General features: G+C 40.5%; 1 protein-coding gene across 4 annotated transcripts in view; it reads left to right on the top strand.

Annotated features, from left to right (window-relative positions):
• Nucleotides 1-252: 252 nt before the first annotated feature.
• RNF111 (ring finger protein 111) overlaps nucleotides 253-18,615 on the top strand; it is a 91,979-nt gene continuing 73,616 nt past the window's right edge. For all 4 annotated transcript variants that reach the window (XM_077827405.1, XM_077827402.1, XM_077827406.1 and 1 more), the window contains exons 1-2: nucleotides 253-587; nucleotides 15,539-16,428. In XM_077827405.1, the coding sequence (XP_077683531.1) occupies nucleotides 15,558-16,428 (871 nt within the window). In that variant the 5' untranslated portion in view covers nucleotides 253-587; nucleotides 15,539-15,557. The remainder of the gene's footprint in view (nucleotides 588-15,538; nucleotides 16,429-18,615) is intronic.

The raw sequence follows: 18,615 nt of genomic DNA, 5'->3' as shown, positions 1-18,615 counted from the left end.
GGGTTTGGCAAGACTGCTTTCCTCTCTACCCTTCTCCATCACGAGCCAGGCGTGGGCTCAGCAGAGCAGCCCTGGCTGTAGGACGGCTGCCGCGGCCATGCCCGCCTCCGCCCAACAGATGGCGCTCCTCGGCACAGGCCGTGCGCCACCCTAAGCCCCGCCCAGGCGGAGGAGCCGCACGGGAGGAGGGGCGTTCTGCGCAGCGGCTGCGCTCTGCAGGCTGCTGTAAAGCAGCACCAAGTGTCGCGCCGCGCCTGGGGAGGGAGGGCTTGGCAGCAGTAGCGGTCCGCGGAGGGGGCTGCGCAGCAGACAAAACCGCAACCGCCTAGGCTGCGCGTTCGCCGGGCGGCTTTGGGTGGGGAATCGGCCAGCGGGCGAAGGCCGTGTTGCGGCTCTGCGTGAGGGGCGGTAGGGCCCCGGGTGAGGGCGCAGCGGAGAAGGGAGCCGGGGCCTGCTGGGCCGGGCCAAGACGAGCTGTGCCGCGCTGGGTCCTTCCGGTGGCTGGTGGCGCCTCTTCCTTGTTCTCTCTTCCCCCTAGTGGGGGCTGTTACCACCCAGCGCCCCCTCCCTCGGCGTTAATGTCCCAGGTACGTTGGGGTCGCCTCCCTGGGAGGAGGGGGGGTGGGGGCGGGGCCGGAGTGTGGCTGTGGGGGAGAGGAGGGAGGCGCTGGGGGGGGTGTGTATTGTCCAGCTTAAGGTGTGGGTGAGTCCGAGGCTGCTGATGGTCCCTCTGGTGCGATGAGTGGCAGATAAAGGGTCTCGGGTGAACGGGCCCGTTTGTTGTGTGTGGTGGGTCAGGCCTTTCTATGTGAATGTTAGTGTGACGGTGGGGGAGAGGGAATCAACGTAGGCTCTGCTGATGGAGTTGCCTCAAACTGTGGGGGTAGTTCAGCTGATGGAGACCTACTGTTATTTTTAAATGTCTCTCTGACATGCACGCGAAAACCTTCTCTCATCGGGGAGGTTAAAGTTGTTTTTCTTTTTAAATTAGCCCCAAAATAATTTCCTGAGTGAAAGAGGTTTACATTTGGTGTGTGTCTATAAGAGATGTTTGCACTGAAGTCACAGGCATTAAAGACAAAAATGAGGGCACATTTTAAAAAAATCTCTGTGAAAGAGTAATCACTAGGTATATTTGGCATCTGTTTTTCATAACTGTCATTTTTTTGTGTTAGCTTGAGCATCTTTTAGTGGGGTATTTTAGGAGAATGTGACCTACTCCACTGTTTATAGGGGGCTTCAAACGTTTGTTTTTCCTGGTCTGTTCATTTCTTTTTGTTATTTTTGATGCTACAGAAAAATGTTTATCTGGCTTGTCTTAAGAACCTGAAAAGAAGGTAATGCTTAAAAGGACTTTTTTTGTGCTAGCAAGTAAAATTATGTATCACATATCACAAGTTGTTTAGTGTAATAGACTACTTTATAATTTGCTGGTTCAAAGAAAGAAATTATTTGTCTTGTTGTTAGCTCTAAAAATGTTGGTAGGCTTTGTAGCAGACTCTTGTTGTTTATAGTATTGCCTGGGGGCCAGCTGAGAACAGGGCCCCATTGTGCTAGGCAGTATGCAGTGTAGTAGGCAGTCCCTTTCCTGATAAGTGTACAGTCTGAATAAAGGAGACCGATAAAGGGTAGGAGAATAGGATATAACATACCAGCAGAGTGATGTTTTGCAGTTGTCACGTTAATACCATGATCTATTAAAAATGTTAAGGGATTAGCTAAACGGAAAGACTGTGTGTGTGGAAATGGAATAGGAGGAGAGAAGGGGAAGGAATAGGGGAAATGTGTATGGAAGGTGGTGGGTGGCTGAGGTATGGGGATGGATTGGGGGCAAGCAGTCAATCAGGAAAGGGGACAGAATGTCCAGAGTCAAAACTGTAGGAAGTGGTCTGCTGACATCACTGGTACAATGGTATGCTGCAGTACCTGCTGAGGCTCCTTGTGGGGAGCCTAGAGTTCCTCAGCCAGCTAACACAAACTGCAATTTCCCTGTCTACATTAAGATCTTAAAATGTGTCCAACTATCATGTTAAACAAAAAACCTTTTTTTCCCTTAGTGTGGATGAGTCTTAAGGAAGAGCAGGGGAGGTCTTCTGATCAACAAGAACAACATATGTTTATAAGCTTATTCCCTCTGTGTGTGTGTGTGTGTGTGTATATATATATTCATATTCATGGTTTTATGTCCTTCAGTGAAAACCTGTACTGTATTTTCAAAAAGGAATATTCTTTACACTTCAGTTACACATCTTCTGCTTTGGTAGTAACTTTCTATTTAGAAAGCTCAGTTAATGATGATCTTTTCATAGAATGATGAACCTGGAGGCTGAATTGTCAGATAATTGAGATATGGCAAGAATTTTAAGAGGGTGAAACTTAATTCGTATGTAAACAAGACTAATAGCACAGGGCAAACCATCCATAATGTAGGCAGATGCTGCACAAATGATTTCCAAACAGCTCTACCAATGTGTCTTAATCCTGATCTGCAGTGCATATGCTATTCTTGTTCTGGAGCCTTCTGGCCCAAATTTACAAACACATATATTGAGCCAGATTGTATAGTGACTTTGTGATATGTATAATTTGGGACTGGGATGAGTTTTATTTTCACTTTGATTAAGTGAGTATTTGAACTCCATCCAGTTTCTTCTGCTCCCCGCTGCTGTTCTGAGCTATTTAAGGCTTGTCCACATGGGGAAATTTACTATAGTTACAGCAGTATAACTGTATACTCTTAAATTTCACCTTTTAGACAAGCCCTAAATTGGGGCTTGAAACATCTGCCTGACAGTTACTAGATAGAGGACTAAGTCTACTAGCAAGAGATGAAAAATGAAGGGCTAATGAGACTCCATTCTTTCTAGTTGCTGCCAGTGAGGTGTAGTTTTGTCTTTCCTGGTTGTTGCCAACAGAAGAATGTCCACTATTACCCCAGCATCTCCTGGCTGCATTGCGGAGGAAGAAATAGAGATCTCTGCTATTCTGATTCCTCAACCTCCGTTAGTTGGCTGTTCCTCCTTAGTGAATAACTCCAGTGTCTGCTTCTGCCCGTAGCTGTCCAAAGCAGTATCATGAAATTGTCCTGTTGATAGTGAGAACCTTGCATGTGGGAGTGAAACTAACAGTGGCAGTGATCAGTCTTGTTTCATTCTACTGCTTAGCAAAGCTATGAGCAGCAGCAATGAGTTGTCTGCAGATTCATGATGGCACTGCATCATTATAGTTTGTATTTGGAAGGTTTTCTTAGCAGCCATGAGGGCTGGAAACTTTCATTTTAAATGAAAGCTTGATATTGTGAGTTGATATTTCCATGACTTGCCAGAGCTATCTTCCCATTTCCCTGGAAATAATACATCTAGTTTGTTGAAGCCGTAAATTAGGGCTTGACCAAAGGCTTCAATACATTTTTTTTCTTCGTTCTGTTCTAAAAAAAAGTAAGGCTTACTCCTGAATTCATTGATATTTTATTTGCCTTGGAGATCACTGAAGCTAAAACATTCCTGGGTTTTCAAATATTAATGCTTACATTTTAAAACCATGACTTACATAGTGTTGTTAACCTAACTGTCCACGTTTAAATCAAGGTTGAAGCTAAGAATACTAAATGTAAGAATGAAAATAAAATTGGAGTTTTTGTAACAGTATACTAACAAGATTAGATTAAAAATTGGACAGTTTTCTTGTCAAACCAGTTGAATAGCTGTAGTACAACTAAGTTCAATGCATGGTACTTTTTTTTCTGTTGCTAATAATGTGGTTGACTCTTAGAATAGAAGTATGATTGTGTGTGTTTGTGTAAAGAAATATCTTGCCAAGTCAACTAATTAAAATATGCGGTCATAGACTTGAGTTCAGTGGGTTTTTTAGCGTAAATCTAAAGCTATGAGAACTTGTCTAACAATGAAAATGTGTGCCTTTCCAGCTTGCAAACATTCTCTGCTTGTCCTAGTATAGTTTCTTCTATGTACAAGTAACCTGGAATGTCTTTTCTCCTGTAACCACTTCTGCTTAGTAACCGTCACTGGCATTAATAAGGCAACTTCCCAAAATCTTATGTCGCTCATTTTATGCCATCATTGTTGCCATCTATGCACTTTGTGTAGCTATAATTCCTTTTGCTCTTTTGTAACAACTGTTTGCTCGGTGAGCTTAATGGATAAACAGTCATGAATTTTTAAAATTCCTTAAAGGGCTTTTTCATATTGTTCAAGTTCTTAACAGCTTCCTACATCTTGCTCTTACTAAAGCGAATAAATAATAACCTTCCCCCTTGACCCCTTACTCTGAAAGATTACTAGGCAACGGTGTTCTTCTATATCTGGTTGTAGAAAATAGCAGATCATCTGGATTCTGCTAAAGATTTAAATACAATACTAATATAATTCTGCAGACTATTGAATGGATTATTTGCATATCTTGAACTTTCTCTAGCCATTTCTGAAATTTGGTTTTAAGCTTGTATAATCGGAGCTCTATAATTAGAGTCATATTAATAAAATATGGTATTTCTTATGTGTAAGCATTGAATACTTACCATGATTATAGGAAGGAATCCAGTTAAAGACGTTAAACTTTTTTTTAAAAAAAGCCAAACTTTGGAAGTATATTAGTATTATCTTTCAATTACAAATAGAACACCTCACAATGTTTATCATTACTATAGCAGTTTTTGAGTTTATAAAGTAATGTTGTTTTTAAATGAAATCCACAATGAAGTGAACTCAACCGAAAATGCCTCTATTCTTAACTTGCCTGATTGTGAATCCATATGGGTGTTTATAAATGATTATCAAGATCTCCCATTACTCTGATAGGCAAGTGTGAGTTCCAGAATGTTGGCACTATAGGGTGAGCCTTTACATTCTTCTTGCTCCTGTTTTTTAGGTCAGGACCTTCAGACGGTCTCCTAGCTTAGTTCTAACTTTCCTGTTTTATTTCTTGGTAGGACTTCTCCTCTGATCTAATAGATATATTGGAAATGAAACTGTGGAAGTAAGGTTCTAATATCAAATGTAAAATAGTAATAACAAATGTGTGGGGTACTCTAATTGCACATCTTGATGTAGTTTAAAATATTTCCATTCATTATTAATCAAAAGTAAACACTCTTTGTGTTGAATCAGAGCCCAAAAGCACTGTATAAGGTCTGGTCCACACTAAAAAGTTAAGTCGAAGCAGCAATGTCACATAGGGATGTGAAAAATCCGCCCCCTGAACAATGTATTTAAGCCGACCTAATTCCCTGTGTAGATAGTGCTAGGTCGACAGAAGAATTTTTTTTGTCAACCTACTGCCTCTTGTGGAGGTGGATTACCTATGCTGATGGGAGCACCCCTCCCCCGTTGGCATAGGTAGTGTTTTCACGAAAGGACTACGGCAGTGTGCCACTGTAGTGTTTCAGGTGTAGGCAAGGCCTATGTAACCAGTCCTTTAGCCCTTGTCTTGATGGGCAAAAGGGTGGCTTTTTTAATTGTGTTAGCTCAGTTGAGTTACCTTAGCATGATTAAAAAGTTAAGATGCAGGTTGATAGATATATATATCTGTGTGGATGTAGTTATACCAGTATAAAATAATTCATACTGGTATAATTTCTGATTCTGGAACTGGAATATGCTATACCAGTGTAAAGCACCTTTGTGCCAGTATAACTGTCTACACTAGAGCTGTTACTAGCATAACTTCTGGCAAAATAAAAATAAAAATCACACCTCCAACTAACATAATTATGCGATAACGTTTTTGTGTAGATCAACTCTTGATAAAGCTAACATGATTAGAAAAACACACCTTTTTTGCCACTCAACATTTACTGTTGCCCCTCAAAGCATTACTGTTGTGTAAGATTGCTTTCATTTTTCATTATCACAGTTTTAAAAGGTGGGGAAATTTGTCCTAATGTGGATAAGATACTGACAATCTAGAAAGCACATAATATTGAACTCGTAGTGTGAGGGGAAGTCCATATTGATTAACTTTGCTGGCTGAAGGTGAAAGCACTTGTGTAGCCTTAGAAGTGGCTATCAAAACAACCTGGGATTTGTGCTGCTGTTTTTTCATGACGTATAAAGGCCTGAAATACGCCCCAAACAAAGTCTACTCTTTTTTGTTGGAAATGTAGGGCTTATCTAACTTTTTTCTCCCTTAAAACTAGTAAGATTGCAGTATTACACATGCCATTGAAACCTTAAATTTATTCAGAATGTTTAAAACTTTATAAAAAATACCTATTTAATTCCAAAGCCTGAATACTGTCATGTTGCTGTTAAAGATCTAGTATCCTTCCACAAATGGCTGCGAGAGCATCTAAGTCATAGCTGAGACCTTCGTCTAGCCCATCAAATAAGGGAGCACCAGACCTGTGTTTGATACTCCTAAGGGGAGAGGAAAAGCAGTAGTTGAACATTTTGAGTTTAAAAAAATAGGGGGTATGGTGAGCCCAGTTACCTGCCCCATATTCACTTAGCAGGACCGTTTAAAACAAACATACAAAAAAAACCTTTAACTGCCTTGTCATCCCTGGTCCCAGTTTTCAAAAACATAAATAATATATTTGGCTGTGGTCTGACAGTATACAAAATTTCAAATTAATGAAGTTTGAAGTATCTGAACTATTAAATTCTCAGGTGCTAGAAGTTTAATGGAAAATCCCGGGAGATCCTTGTCTATAGGCTCAGTGCAAGGATCCAGCTGTAGGATCATGGCCTCAGATTTTAATGGGTGAGGAGAAAGAATCTGGAAAGGCCCATTTAGGCATTCATCTTAACCTAAAGATGCTGGTTGAAGCCCGAAAGATCCTCATTGGTGTAAATTGTCATACTTCTATAAATGTGAATAGGCTTGTAGATTCTTAGACTTTCATATAAAAAATAGTGTTTGTACTGGACTGCTTCAAAAGCATGCTAGTTTTGGAAAGAAATATGTCAAAACACATGGAGCTGAAACTAGGTGAAAAGTATTGTGTCACTGCTGTGGAAGTACTTCAGAAAAGTAAGGAAATTCAACATGACGGGCACATGCATTTCCCTCGACCTTGAATGTGAGGGTTTGCTTTCATAAAGTACTTCCGCTGTGGAATCTTTGCTTTTAATGTCATGCATTGACTTCTTGTGTTGCAGTACCAGTTATTTGCAGTGGCAATAGATTTCAGGAAGTTTTGGGAAATTAGCATGCTTTTGTTTAGGTGTTGTGTAGTGTCTGTGTGTGGGTTTTTTTGTTTGAGATGCTAGTAAAGGATATTAAACTGATGCCAGTAGTAGACAAAATAGAAACCCAACAAAATAATGCAGATAGCATTACAGGAATAAAAAACTTACAGCTAATACTGCATGCTTAATTTTCCTTAACTACTTTAAGGTATATCAATTTGGCTGAGTTTCTTTCTTTAACACATTACATTGCCAATGTAAGACATGACTTAAATTCCTGGGTGGGTCTTTCAACACTCGTTTCAACCTATCAAGGGTGTTGCAGTGTTGTCATACTTACTAAGCAGGGCAGAATTTATAGGCTCTGAAGAGCTCTGTTCAGCCTTCCAAGGCCAAGGAAGGTTATCATGAGGCTGTGGACTACTTCTGAGGGGACATGGGAATGCAGGAAGGCTTTGATAAGTGAAATGGACGAACAATTTACCCTAAGGCAGGGGTTCTTCACAACAATTTTTTTGGTGGCCTCAGAGAGCGGCCATTAACTCTTGCTGGTGGCCACACTGACATTTTTTCTTAAAATTATTTATTTTTCTTAAAGTTAATAAAGTAATATGCACATATCTACATCCAAATCACTATCATTTTTTTATGTAAGGTTTTTGGGGGGGTGCCTCTCCGCATCCATCCTCACCCCCCCAACCCGCCACTTGCTTCCTCTTACCCCCCCGAACCCTCTGCTCACCTCCTCACTCCTCTGCCTGCAGCCAGACACGCCCCCCTCCTGCCTCCTCACCCTACTGCTGGCTCGCGGCTTGCCTTCTCACATACACACACACACACACACACCCCGCCTCCTCCCCCTGCCCGCTGCCTTACCCCCCTGCCTACCGCAAGGACCCCAACTTGTTGCTGGCTCGCCTCCTCACTCCCCCACCAGGGCCCGTCCGCCGCTTGCCTCCTGACCCCCGCCTTGCCACTTCCCTCCAACCCCCATTCTTTCCTGAGGGGGATAGACTCTTTCCTGGAGACCTCTGTCAGTCTCTGGAGAACCTGAAAGGTGGCATCACAGAATCTTTACTTATAATGTAAAATGGTAGTTTAAAAAAAATGCTCTGGCTATGTTGATACATCACAAGAAGAAAGCAGATTTGATTGTTGTGCAGTTCATTATCTATTCTGGACAGCACATAGATACAATAATGTAATATAGTAACTACTACACTTCTAATATTTTCTTAAATAGAATTTAAATAATTTAGCTTACTATAGTTACCTGCAGTGTAGGTAACATTTTGCAGCGCCATTCAGTTGTCCTCAGTGCACTTTCCTAAAACAAGTAAGTTATGTTTGGTATTCAGCATTTCAGGCTGTGATCAGATTCTCAAATTCCTTGTCATCTTGTTGTTGTGATGAAGACTGTACCAGAAAGGAACGTTCAGTACATATAATTAAAAAAAAACAAACCCTGAGCTGTAAGTGATGATCACTGAGCACCACTATTTGCTGTTTCTTTTAGATATTGCCACAGATATGTATAGGAATCCTTCCTCAAATATCTGTTAAGAAAATGTTTCCACATATCTAGTATTGGCATAGCAAAATAAGGTGGGTGAGTGGAAGTGGAGGAGACCTAAGTCTGAGGGTAGGTCTACACTATCGGGACTACACCAGTATAGCTGTGGTGCTGTAAATATGCTGGGATAATCCTGTAGCGTAGATGCAGCCAATGCCGAAGGAAGGTATCTTTCTATTGCTGTAGCAACACCACTTTACAAAATGGTGGTAGCTATGTCAATCGAAGTATTCTAACATCAGTTTAGCTGTCTACACTGGAGGTTATTAGATTGGCATATCTGTAGTGGTTTGGGTGAGAATTTTTCACACTCTTAACTAACATATAGCTATATCAACCTAGATTTTAAGTGTAGACCAGGTCTCGGTGGAAGCTCTGGTGGAGGAGTGGTGCGTCTCTTTAAAAAAAACAAAAACAAAAAAAAGCCTCCGGTGCACTGTGAGTATTGTGCCAAACAGTACCACTATAAAGATGACCTCACAAAGATACTGAAAAAAGTTTTTGTGGCCTTTTTGCTTTCTGATTTGTGAGTGCGTGTATAGCGGGCTGGAAGTATTTTCCTGCTTACATTAGAAACATTAGAAATAGAAAGCCTGGGAAATCTAGTGTGTATGTGTAGGGAGGGGGATGCTGTGGGTTCTTCGTCCTCATACTTGGCACTGAAGCAGGAGGAGAGGGAGAAAGGAGGGCCTGAATGTTGAGTCTTAAGTCCTTTCTTTAGTTAAATTGTTTAAAATGTTGACTTTATTCAACTCTGTTGATTAAATTTGCATTTTGAATAAACCCCCTCCTCCTTTGTTGACTCTTGTGGGTGTCAGCACTATTCTTCAGCATGGTCTTCCAACTTGGACAAGGCACAAATTTCTGATGTGGATAAAAACATGGAAAAACTATTTGAAAAACCTTTGGGTCACCTTTATACATCATAAAGTAAAATTGGCACAAACCAATCTTTTTCTTTTTGCGTTGCTTTAAAGGAAAACATGGATGCAATATCGATTTTGTGCCTGTGGCACCACTTAAATTCAGTGGTGGTTAAACCCCATTCCTTCCTCAGGCCAAAACAAATTAGGGCTTGCACTGGGGCTCTTTCAGCTTGTTTTGGAAGAAGCTTTACAGACATATATAATACCACTAGGCATGTTCTGTTTCTTAGTTCCTGGTAAAAATGAAATTGAGACTCTAAATCAAGTGCTTTGTTATAGGCTCCAGCTCCTGAATACATAACTTTGTACATCTTCAGTTGGCTATTTCTTAATGTGAGTGGTGTCTCTTATATCTGTGGGAAAAGCACGTAGGTGCAACTTTGAAAGTGTTGCTATGCTTCTCTATTCTGTACTGTTCATAACACTTTTTCTTTTCCATGTTATCTTTTCTTATTCTCTTAATCATTGGTTTTATTTTTCCCATGAAATACTTGTTTCCATCACAAAAGAATGAAAGAATAATAATGGAGGAGTGAAATGAAGTAAAAGTGGTGCTGTTCTCATTTTGACACAGTTCTAGCAAAAGAGACGTGGTACATCCAGGTACCAATGGCTTTTGATGATTAGCAATGATATTTTTTTGTCTACCTTGCTCCTGTGGTGTTCGCCAGCTTTGGAAAATTTTTGCTCAGAGGTTCCCAGAGAAGCAGATGACCACCTTCTGTGTTGTAGTAAATTTAAGTGGAAGGCACAGAATGCTGCTATTGAGGATATGTCTGTGCCCGAGTGACACAGCTGCAGCACTAGAGCTGTGCCTCTGGTGTGCCCTGGTGTAGACACCTGCTACAGTGATGGAAGGGTTTTTTTCATTGCTGTAATTCCACCCCCTCGAGGTAGCAGCTTGGTCCATGGAAAAAGTCTTCTGTTGACCTACTGGTGTTTATACCCGGGCTTAGGTTGCCTTAACTATGTCTCTTGGTGGTCTGAATTTTTCATATCATTGAGCGATGTAGCTAGGTCAACTGAAGTTTTACTTCTAGACCAGGCCTAAGTTGTGCCCATGTAACAACCCTAAATAGCAAATGTCTCCTTTAACAAACTCTGCCTTGTGAAGATGAGAGTCAGAATCTGACTGCACTCTACCCACTGGTGGGAAAAGGTGTTGAGGGTGGTGTGAGGTGACAATAATTGGTTGACCAATTTCTAAATGACCAAATTTGCTTTTCAGATTCTCTGCAATGAGATTCTTCCAACATTGCTGATGTAATCTGCAATCCCAGTGGACAAGGGAATAAAGCATTGTTTCTTAGAGAGACACCACTTACGTGTAATACCATAGTCCCGTTTGCTTTATGATATAGGATAAATCCTACAAATATGGCTCAGGCCGTTTAATCAGGAATTTTGCTAATAGAAAGATTTTTTTAAGAAGTCTAGAGTCTTCCAAACTGAGCTTAGGAAATCCAGGGCCCTGTGGATTTCATAGTTACTTATGATGGCTCTACTGCAGTAACTTCTCCTTGCTGCAGAGTTCTGTTTCAACAAGCTCTGTTGCTTATGACTATGAAGAGAATGCAATGTAAGTGTAAACTGATGCAGTGTTGTCTTTGAGTTTATATGCAGTCTGAAACCGTCTTAGAATTAACCCTGAAATCTAAAGATGACGACGTAAATGTTGGTATTAACTGTCTCATAGCTGCTGATCTTAGTAGAAGCAGCTAGCTGATGAACCAGAATTTCCAGTGTGCTACACCAGAGTGCCATAAAATTCTGTGGTCTTAGTGAAACTAAATTCTGTGGCTTTTTTCAAAGTAGACAAGGGCTTAGGTATTAGTGACATCCAAAATACATTTGTCCACCCCAAAATGCTACCATTAATTTGAAGATGCAGGCAGTAGTGGATCACTGATCTCTTAATAGATCATTCTGGTTGGTTTGGCAAAGTCCACATGAATTTTAAACTTGTTTGTGTACATCATCGGTGGTTTTCCCACCTTCGGTTAGAGAATGTAATGGCACTCATATTTCCATGATGCTACTTGGTGTCCTGCTTATTGTTTGTTCTAGCTTGATTACTTTGAGAGGAATAGGAGGTGCTTCTAATATTATTGCAGTTATTATTGGAGTCAAATGCTTTTGGATTGTCCTTTTATTAGTCTAAATGGGAGGTGTATATACCAGTTGAAACATATTGACATTAAATACCTTGCCAAGGGTATTGCTGCTTTTATTTCACAACAATTGTAAGAGCAAAAGTGGTTGGTTGGGGTTTTTTTGTTTTGTTTTCCCCAGACTGATCTGTGGAGACTAATGTTTTTGCATACCAGCAGCCTAACACTCCAGCAGTGAGGGGAATCTTCCCTGGCAGCAAGTACCAGGGGAGCTAATATGATATGTGACACTCTCTGCCAATTTGCCACCATGTGTAGCATAGGGTAAAGTGTTCATGGAGTGAAAATAGCCTTGTCTATACACAGCTCTCCCATTTCAGTGTACTATAGCTCCTTTCTTATGAAAGGGTAGATTATATACATACATAGAATTTGTGTCAAATCTATTCAAATAGTAAGTTGTAACATGTCTTTTGTTTCACTTTACCTAGGTTGCTGATAAAAAAAATAAACAATTGCAAATTACCTAAATATGTGCTGATCCAATGTCCCCATGCCATAGTTAATCTTAGATACCTACCATATTCAGTTTTCCTTTTGGAAGATAATGGTTGCACAGGCTTAGTGGAATTAACACAAGGTACAGCTACATGTTTGCAGACACATTATATAATTTTACAGCTGTGTACAGGAAGTATCTGCCACTGGAACCCTTTTAAAAAAAAGTGTTACTCTGAGTGAATCTTGTGAACTGTCTGCATGACAGATAGTAGGGAATGGATGTTTATGGTGTGAACTGGAAAAATAGGTTGAGTGCTGGGTGAATATGGGTATATCTACAGTATAGCTGCAGCTTTCACACCGTAATATAGATTCTTCCTAAATCAATGGAAGGGGATTTCCATTGATGTAGTTACTCCACCTCTCCAAGAGGCAGTAGATAGGTTGACAGAAGAATTCTTCCATTGACCTGGCTATGTCTCGGTTAGCCTATAACACTCAGTGCAAAATTTTTCACAGCCCTGAGCAACATAGCTAGGTAAATCTAATTTTTAAGTGTAGACAAGCCTAAGACCAGAGTTGCTGAGAAATTAAGTACTGTTGGGACGTGTAGGTGTATGGGGGCCACATTCTGAGGGTGGCAGTGGTGAAAGTATTCAACTTCTTGAATAGCCAGGCTAGTCCTCTCTCAATATGCAATAGGAGATGTAACTGCTTGGAGTTTTCAGCTATCTCCACATCTGGTATTCCTACATATGAATTATAATTGTACCCCATTCCACATATGTGCGAGCCTTTTGTCATTCATCAGCTTCATCATGTTTTGTGTAGTGCCTCTTGCCAATCCATCTTCTTGAGATTATTCAGAGAGACAGAATCTAATGCATGATTTTCTCTGGGGGCAAATATGCAGAGGCTGATATACAAAAGACAGTTTGAAGAACCTTCAAGCCTCAGGCTATAAGGGTTTCAAAATGTTTTGATGAGGTTAAGGAAATAGTTGTGTTCCATCACTGTGCTTGGTACCATATACTCAGCTGTGAACTCAGACCTTTTCTAAAAACAAAAGTTTTACTAAAGGAGTGATGTTGCACCGGTTTATCTTAACCAGTGCACCTTGAATACACTAGCTTATAAAACCACGGCTTGAAGAATCTACTTAGAAAGAAAGAAAGCTTTTCTGAGCGAGCAACTGGGACAAAGCCGTTACATTTTGGAGAAACTAATTGATTAAAGTCAGATAACTAGCCCTTCAGGTTTTCTTGCAACTGTATAAAATGTGAAGTGATCTAATATGATCTTCATTCTTCCAATGTTTTGTTTCAATATTTATGACGCTATTCAGGTTGATATCACTTTGTTGCTTACCAGGAAAGCTATGAGCAGGAATAACAGGTGTGCACTAGCTATTCATGGGATCAGGAAAGTATAGATTAGGAATCCTGCACCCCACTCTTAAGGAGCCAAGAGTACAGTAGTGGAGGCCTTCCCTTCTTTAAAAAAAAAAAATGCTGAATGAAATGAGGGATCCTGTTTTCTCCATCCAGCAGCCAGAGGGGACCAGCAGAGATTCATACTTAAATAGTCTCTAGCTAGCAGCTGATATGAAAGAGAAAACCTAAGAATGGTTAAGGACAGCCCTGTGGTAGGTAGTGTAGCACCCTTGTCTTTCCAGCAGCTGGCTGTGGTTGATCAGAGATAGGCTTCTCATTATGGCAATGTCCTGGGCCATTTGGGTGGAGATATCTCTTCCACTGTAGAGGTTGCTGGTGGTGACAAATTAAAGCTATTTATATTTTCTGAATATGGTAATGTATCAGAGTTACTTCAAAAACATGTATCATCCTTAAAGATAGTCTAGTATGATGACCATTTTTTAGAAACCAATAAGCAATTTGCTTCACACAGTCACTAATCTCTTGACAGCATGTTGAATTACTTGTGAAGTATTACAAGATATTTGTAAATTATCCCAAAGCTAATGCTTTTTCAATTTAAACTTTACAATGTGTGTGAAATTAAACATTCTTTGGTTTAATGTTTTGACACTTTAAACAACATTCCCTCATTTTGTGGGGGGCAGAAACAAGACATTTTAGTATGTTACAGTACTAGTCAAAATAGCTGACCTGACTTAACAAAATATTTGTACTAGATCTTGCTGGACTCTGGAGGGGGAAAAAAGCCAAAGTTACTTGCGATTTCTAGAATTGTTTTACTCCAAACAGCTGATGCAGACCTCCTGATGGGGCAATAAAGTAGTGACTTCCCAGAATGTATTGGCAAATTTCTGACTGGCTTGCTGGAATATTTCCTTTTGCCAGAATTCAACAAGACTTTCTAAAATTATCTTGCGTATTCATATCTTTCCACAGAATTATTTACAGCAATGTGAAAGGCAAACTAGTTCTGAGACACCTATGTAATGTTAACATTATTAAAAAAATAAAACATGTTTGTTACAGTTTTAGGATGTCTTAAACATTGCGTTGAAATTGACAACCTCTGAGCACTTTGTAGGTAACATTGAGAGTACTCAGTGGTAAATCCCTTAATTCTGTAGCTCATTCCATGCTTAAGTAAAATAGGGTAATGGCCAGAAAGGAAAGGTTCTATGTTAGTTACATTGTACATATATGAAGACATTATTAAAATGATTTGAAACTCAAATTATTTCTTGGTAGGGAAACACTGCATAACTTGTACTGGATGGTTATATCCTTAAAGCTCGCTTGCTTTTGAGTTCTTTACTGGGTTTCTGTCTTATATCCTGGTGATTAGAATCTCTGAATATGCCATATTGGATGCCTTACTATAAGTTGTTGGCTTCTAGTGTAAAAGGTTGTTTGGGACCACCAGCAGGTTGAGTCATAGAAAGCCCATTATGTCATTATTGTCCTGTCTTAATATTTTGGAGTCACTATTCTTTCACCTATTTATATACCTGTAAGGCCCTTTAAATGCTGATGAGAGTTGCGTATAAAGCCCCCTTGGCCAAAGGTAGAATAGACATTTTGTCTGACTACATTTCTAGAAATAATTCTAGAAATAAATAAATTGTCTGGAATAAAAACAGAACATATTTCTAGCAGAAAAAATACTTCATAAAACCAACGTTTTTTCTGGCATATTAGTGAAAGAAGCAAAATAGCTAGCCATACTCCCATTGCCACTAAAAGTTGTGGTGTTTTTTTGGTTGTTAATCTATAGCTATTCTAGTGCAACATTAATAGCAGGTTAATTTTTTTTTTTTTGATGCATGTCTGATTTTCTTTCCAGGACTTCTTTGTAGTTTTCCATGTCTCAATGGACTCCCAAATGTAATATAGTCTATACTATAAAAGCGGATATGAAGAGTGAAGTTCCCTCTGATGCACCAAAGAGACAGGAGAGTCTGAAGGGGATCCTCTTGAATCCTGAGCCCATTGGGGCAGCCAAAAGTTTCCCTGCAGAAGTTGAGATGATTGCCAATAAAGTAGGGAATGAATTCTCTCACTTGTGTGGTGACTCTCAAAAGCAGGACATGAATGGCAATCATCCAGAACAAGACAAAGGTATCGTAGTGCGGAAAAAACGCAAGAGTCAGCAGGCTGGCCCTTCATATGCTCAAAACTGTGGTGTTAAAGAAAACCAGGGAATTTTAGGACTAAGACAACGCTTAGAAACACAAAGTGAAGACAATGATTCTTCTTTTAGTGACTGTGTGTCTTCACCTTCATCTAGCCTACATTTTGGAGACTCTGATACAATCACATCTGATGAGGAAAAGGAGACCCCTGTAAGACATACTCAGGCAGTGTTGAGTACAAGTAGAACTCATAGTGCAAGGTCACAAAAGTGGCCTCGTACTGAGACAGAATCTGTACCTGGACTATTAATGAAAAGACCCTGTTTTCATAGCAATTCACCGAGAAGACCTCCATATAGAAAGAGGTTTGTGAAAACCAGTTCCTCACAGCGAACACAAAACCAAAAAGAACGAATTTTAATTCAGAGAAAAAAACGGGAGGTATTAGCTCGAAGAAAGTATGCTTTGCTACCCAGCTCTAGCAGTTCCAGTGAGAATGACCTCAGTAGTGAATCTTCCTCAAGTTCTTCCACTGAAGGAGAGGAAGACTTATTTGTATCTCCTGGTGACAACCACCAAAACAGTACAACTGTTCCCTCAGGTAAAATGGAGCTTTTGTTTTTTTTGAGTGAGTAATCTAGTTGGTTATTAATCTGTTCATTTTACGGTGAATAGTATGTGCATGGTTTTCCTTAGCCTTTTTGTTTATAGACCTTACAAATGGTGCTCTTCCTTTAAAAAAGGAAATAGGTTATTTGGGAGAGTGTACTATAGTTCTCCCATTAAGAGAGTTCAGTATTTAATATATATCTGAGTAATGATGTACTTTTAATTTGTAACAGAATTAAACTGAGAGTTTAAGTTCCTATAACCATGTTAGCCCTAAGTCCTGCACTAGAATAAAATAATGGTTCCCAGACTGTGGTCCACTGGCAGCATGGATAAGAATCAATGATTTTAAAAAAACAAACCATTTTTGAAATTAAATGCAGGTTTATATAAAAACATACGTAAATCGGAAATTGACAACCTATGTTATGGTCTAAATTTTTATTTCATTTATTAAAATTATTTAAATTAAATACAAAATATAGTACTGAGCAGTCTGTACAGTTTTGCTGCCGTTTTAAATAAAGACCATTGGACAGGTGAAAGTTACTGGCTAAATACCTGGAACCAGAGTTTGTTGAAGTTCTAAAGCAGCTTTTGAGAAAAATAGCCTCTTCTGTATGTGCAGAGAGAATTTTTTTTCCATTTTAATTCAACTAATTCTGTTCAATGATTAGTTCAGACTTGAGAAACTAATTTGCAGTTGAACAAACAGGAAAGCTTCTTTTTCCTTTTCCAGTCTGAGTAAAACTAGGTATGAGAGGATGAGATCTTCGTTTTCTTCAATGTTTTTTAACTAGTGACTAGAAACATTCAGTTCACTAGCTACAGATAATAAAATCATTAATACAGGGTTCAGGTTTCCCAGTGACCTCTTGTAACCTTTCAGAACATTGAGTTCTGCAAAATTTAAACTTCAGAAAACCAGGAAATATACAGTTAGGGTACACACCATACAACCTTAACTCTGCCGTCCATGGCCCTAAAATACCCATAACAGATGTACTCATGCTCTGATTTTTTTGTCATTGCAGTGGAAAGGAGCTACCTACCCTACATTCAGACATTTAGGGCTTGTCTACACTTGAAAGGCTACAGTGGCACTGCTGCAGCACATCAGTGTAGATCCTACACTGGGGGTTCTTTCGTTGGCGTAGGTAGGTAGGTGTAGGAATTTCTTTCCACAGGAGAATCCTAGCTCCCCCTACTGAGTTCCCTCAGCTTCTTTATCAGGTCCAGGTGCCTAATGATCCTTATGGAGCTCTTATCCCACAGGACAGGAGGCAGGCACAGGTGCACTAATTGGCTCTTACTCCTATCACCTGTTAACCTCATCTCTAAACCCCATCAGTATGTATTTAAATAAGTGTCTTACCATTGTCTGTGGAATATGTAAATTTAGTTTCCTTTTTCCAATAAGCTGCTTCACTCATGGAAAGTGGGTGTGTATAATAGACTTCTGGAAAAATTGTCATGAAATACTCCTGAGGGCATTCTGCACCAAAATATTAAAAATTCTGAGCACAATATTTTAGAATTCTGCAATTTTTTTGTCAAATAAATGTGGAGGCTACAGCATGGCATTGGGGAGCACAGGCCACTGGCTGCAAAGAGGTGGGATCACTCTGCAGCTCCACCCCAGGACATGGACTCAGCGGTGAGGCTGCTCCCAACCCTGACACAGTGCAAGGACTGGGCCTGCCCCAGAAACACCCCAGGGACCTGCCCCTCTGTGCCGGGTGCACCAGGTGTGGGCAGGCAGGCTCAGCAAGGCAGGATCCAAGTATGGAGGGGCTTAGTGTGGGGGGATCCAGGTGTGGGTTGAGAGGGTTCTGTGTGGAGCAACCTCTGTGCAGGCGGCTCAGTGGGGGATCTGGGTGCAGGGGGATCTGGATGCAAAGGGGCTTGTTATGAGAGCAACAGTAATGGGACTATGCAGGGAGGTCCAGGTGAAGGTGGTTGGGGCTCAGTGGGGGGGGGGGGGCGCGTGGGTGGTGGAATAAAGCTTGGCAGTGGGGTCTGGATGTAGGGGGGTTCAGTGGGGAGGTCCAGATGCTGGGGAGTGGGGCTCAATAGGGTGGGGATCCAGGTGAAGCTGGTTGAGGCTCGGGGGGGTGGTGATCTGGGTGCAGGTGGCTTGTCGTGGTGGTCCAAGTGCAGGGGGAATGGGGCGTGGCAG

This window comes from Eretmochelys imbricata, chromosome 10, assembly GCF_965152235.1.
Source record: "Eretmochelys imbricata isolate rEreImb1 chromosome 10, rEreImb1.hap1, whole genome shotgun sequence".
Classification (NCBI taxonomy): domain Eukaryota; kingdom Metazoa; phylum Chordata; order Testudines; family Cheloniidae; genus Eretmochelys; species Eretmochelys imbricata.
The sequence above is the reverse complement of the archived record's forward strand: the minus strand, read 5'-3'. Positions and strand labels throughout refer to the sequence as shown.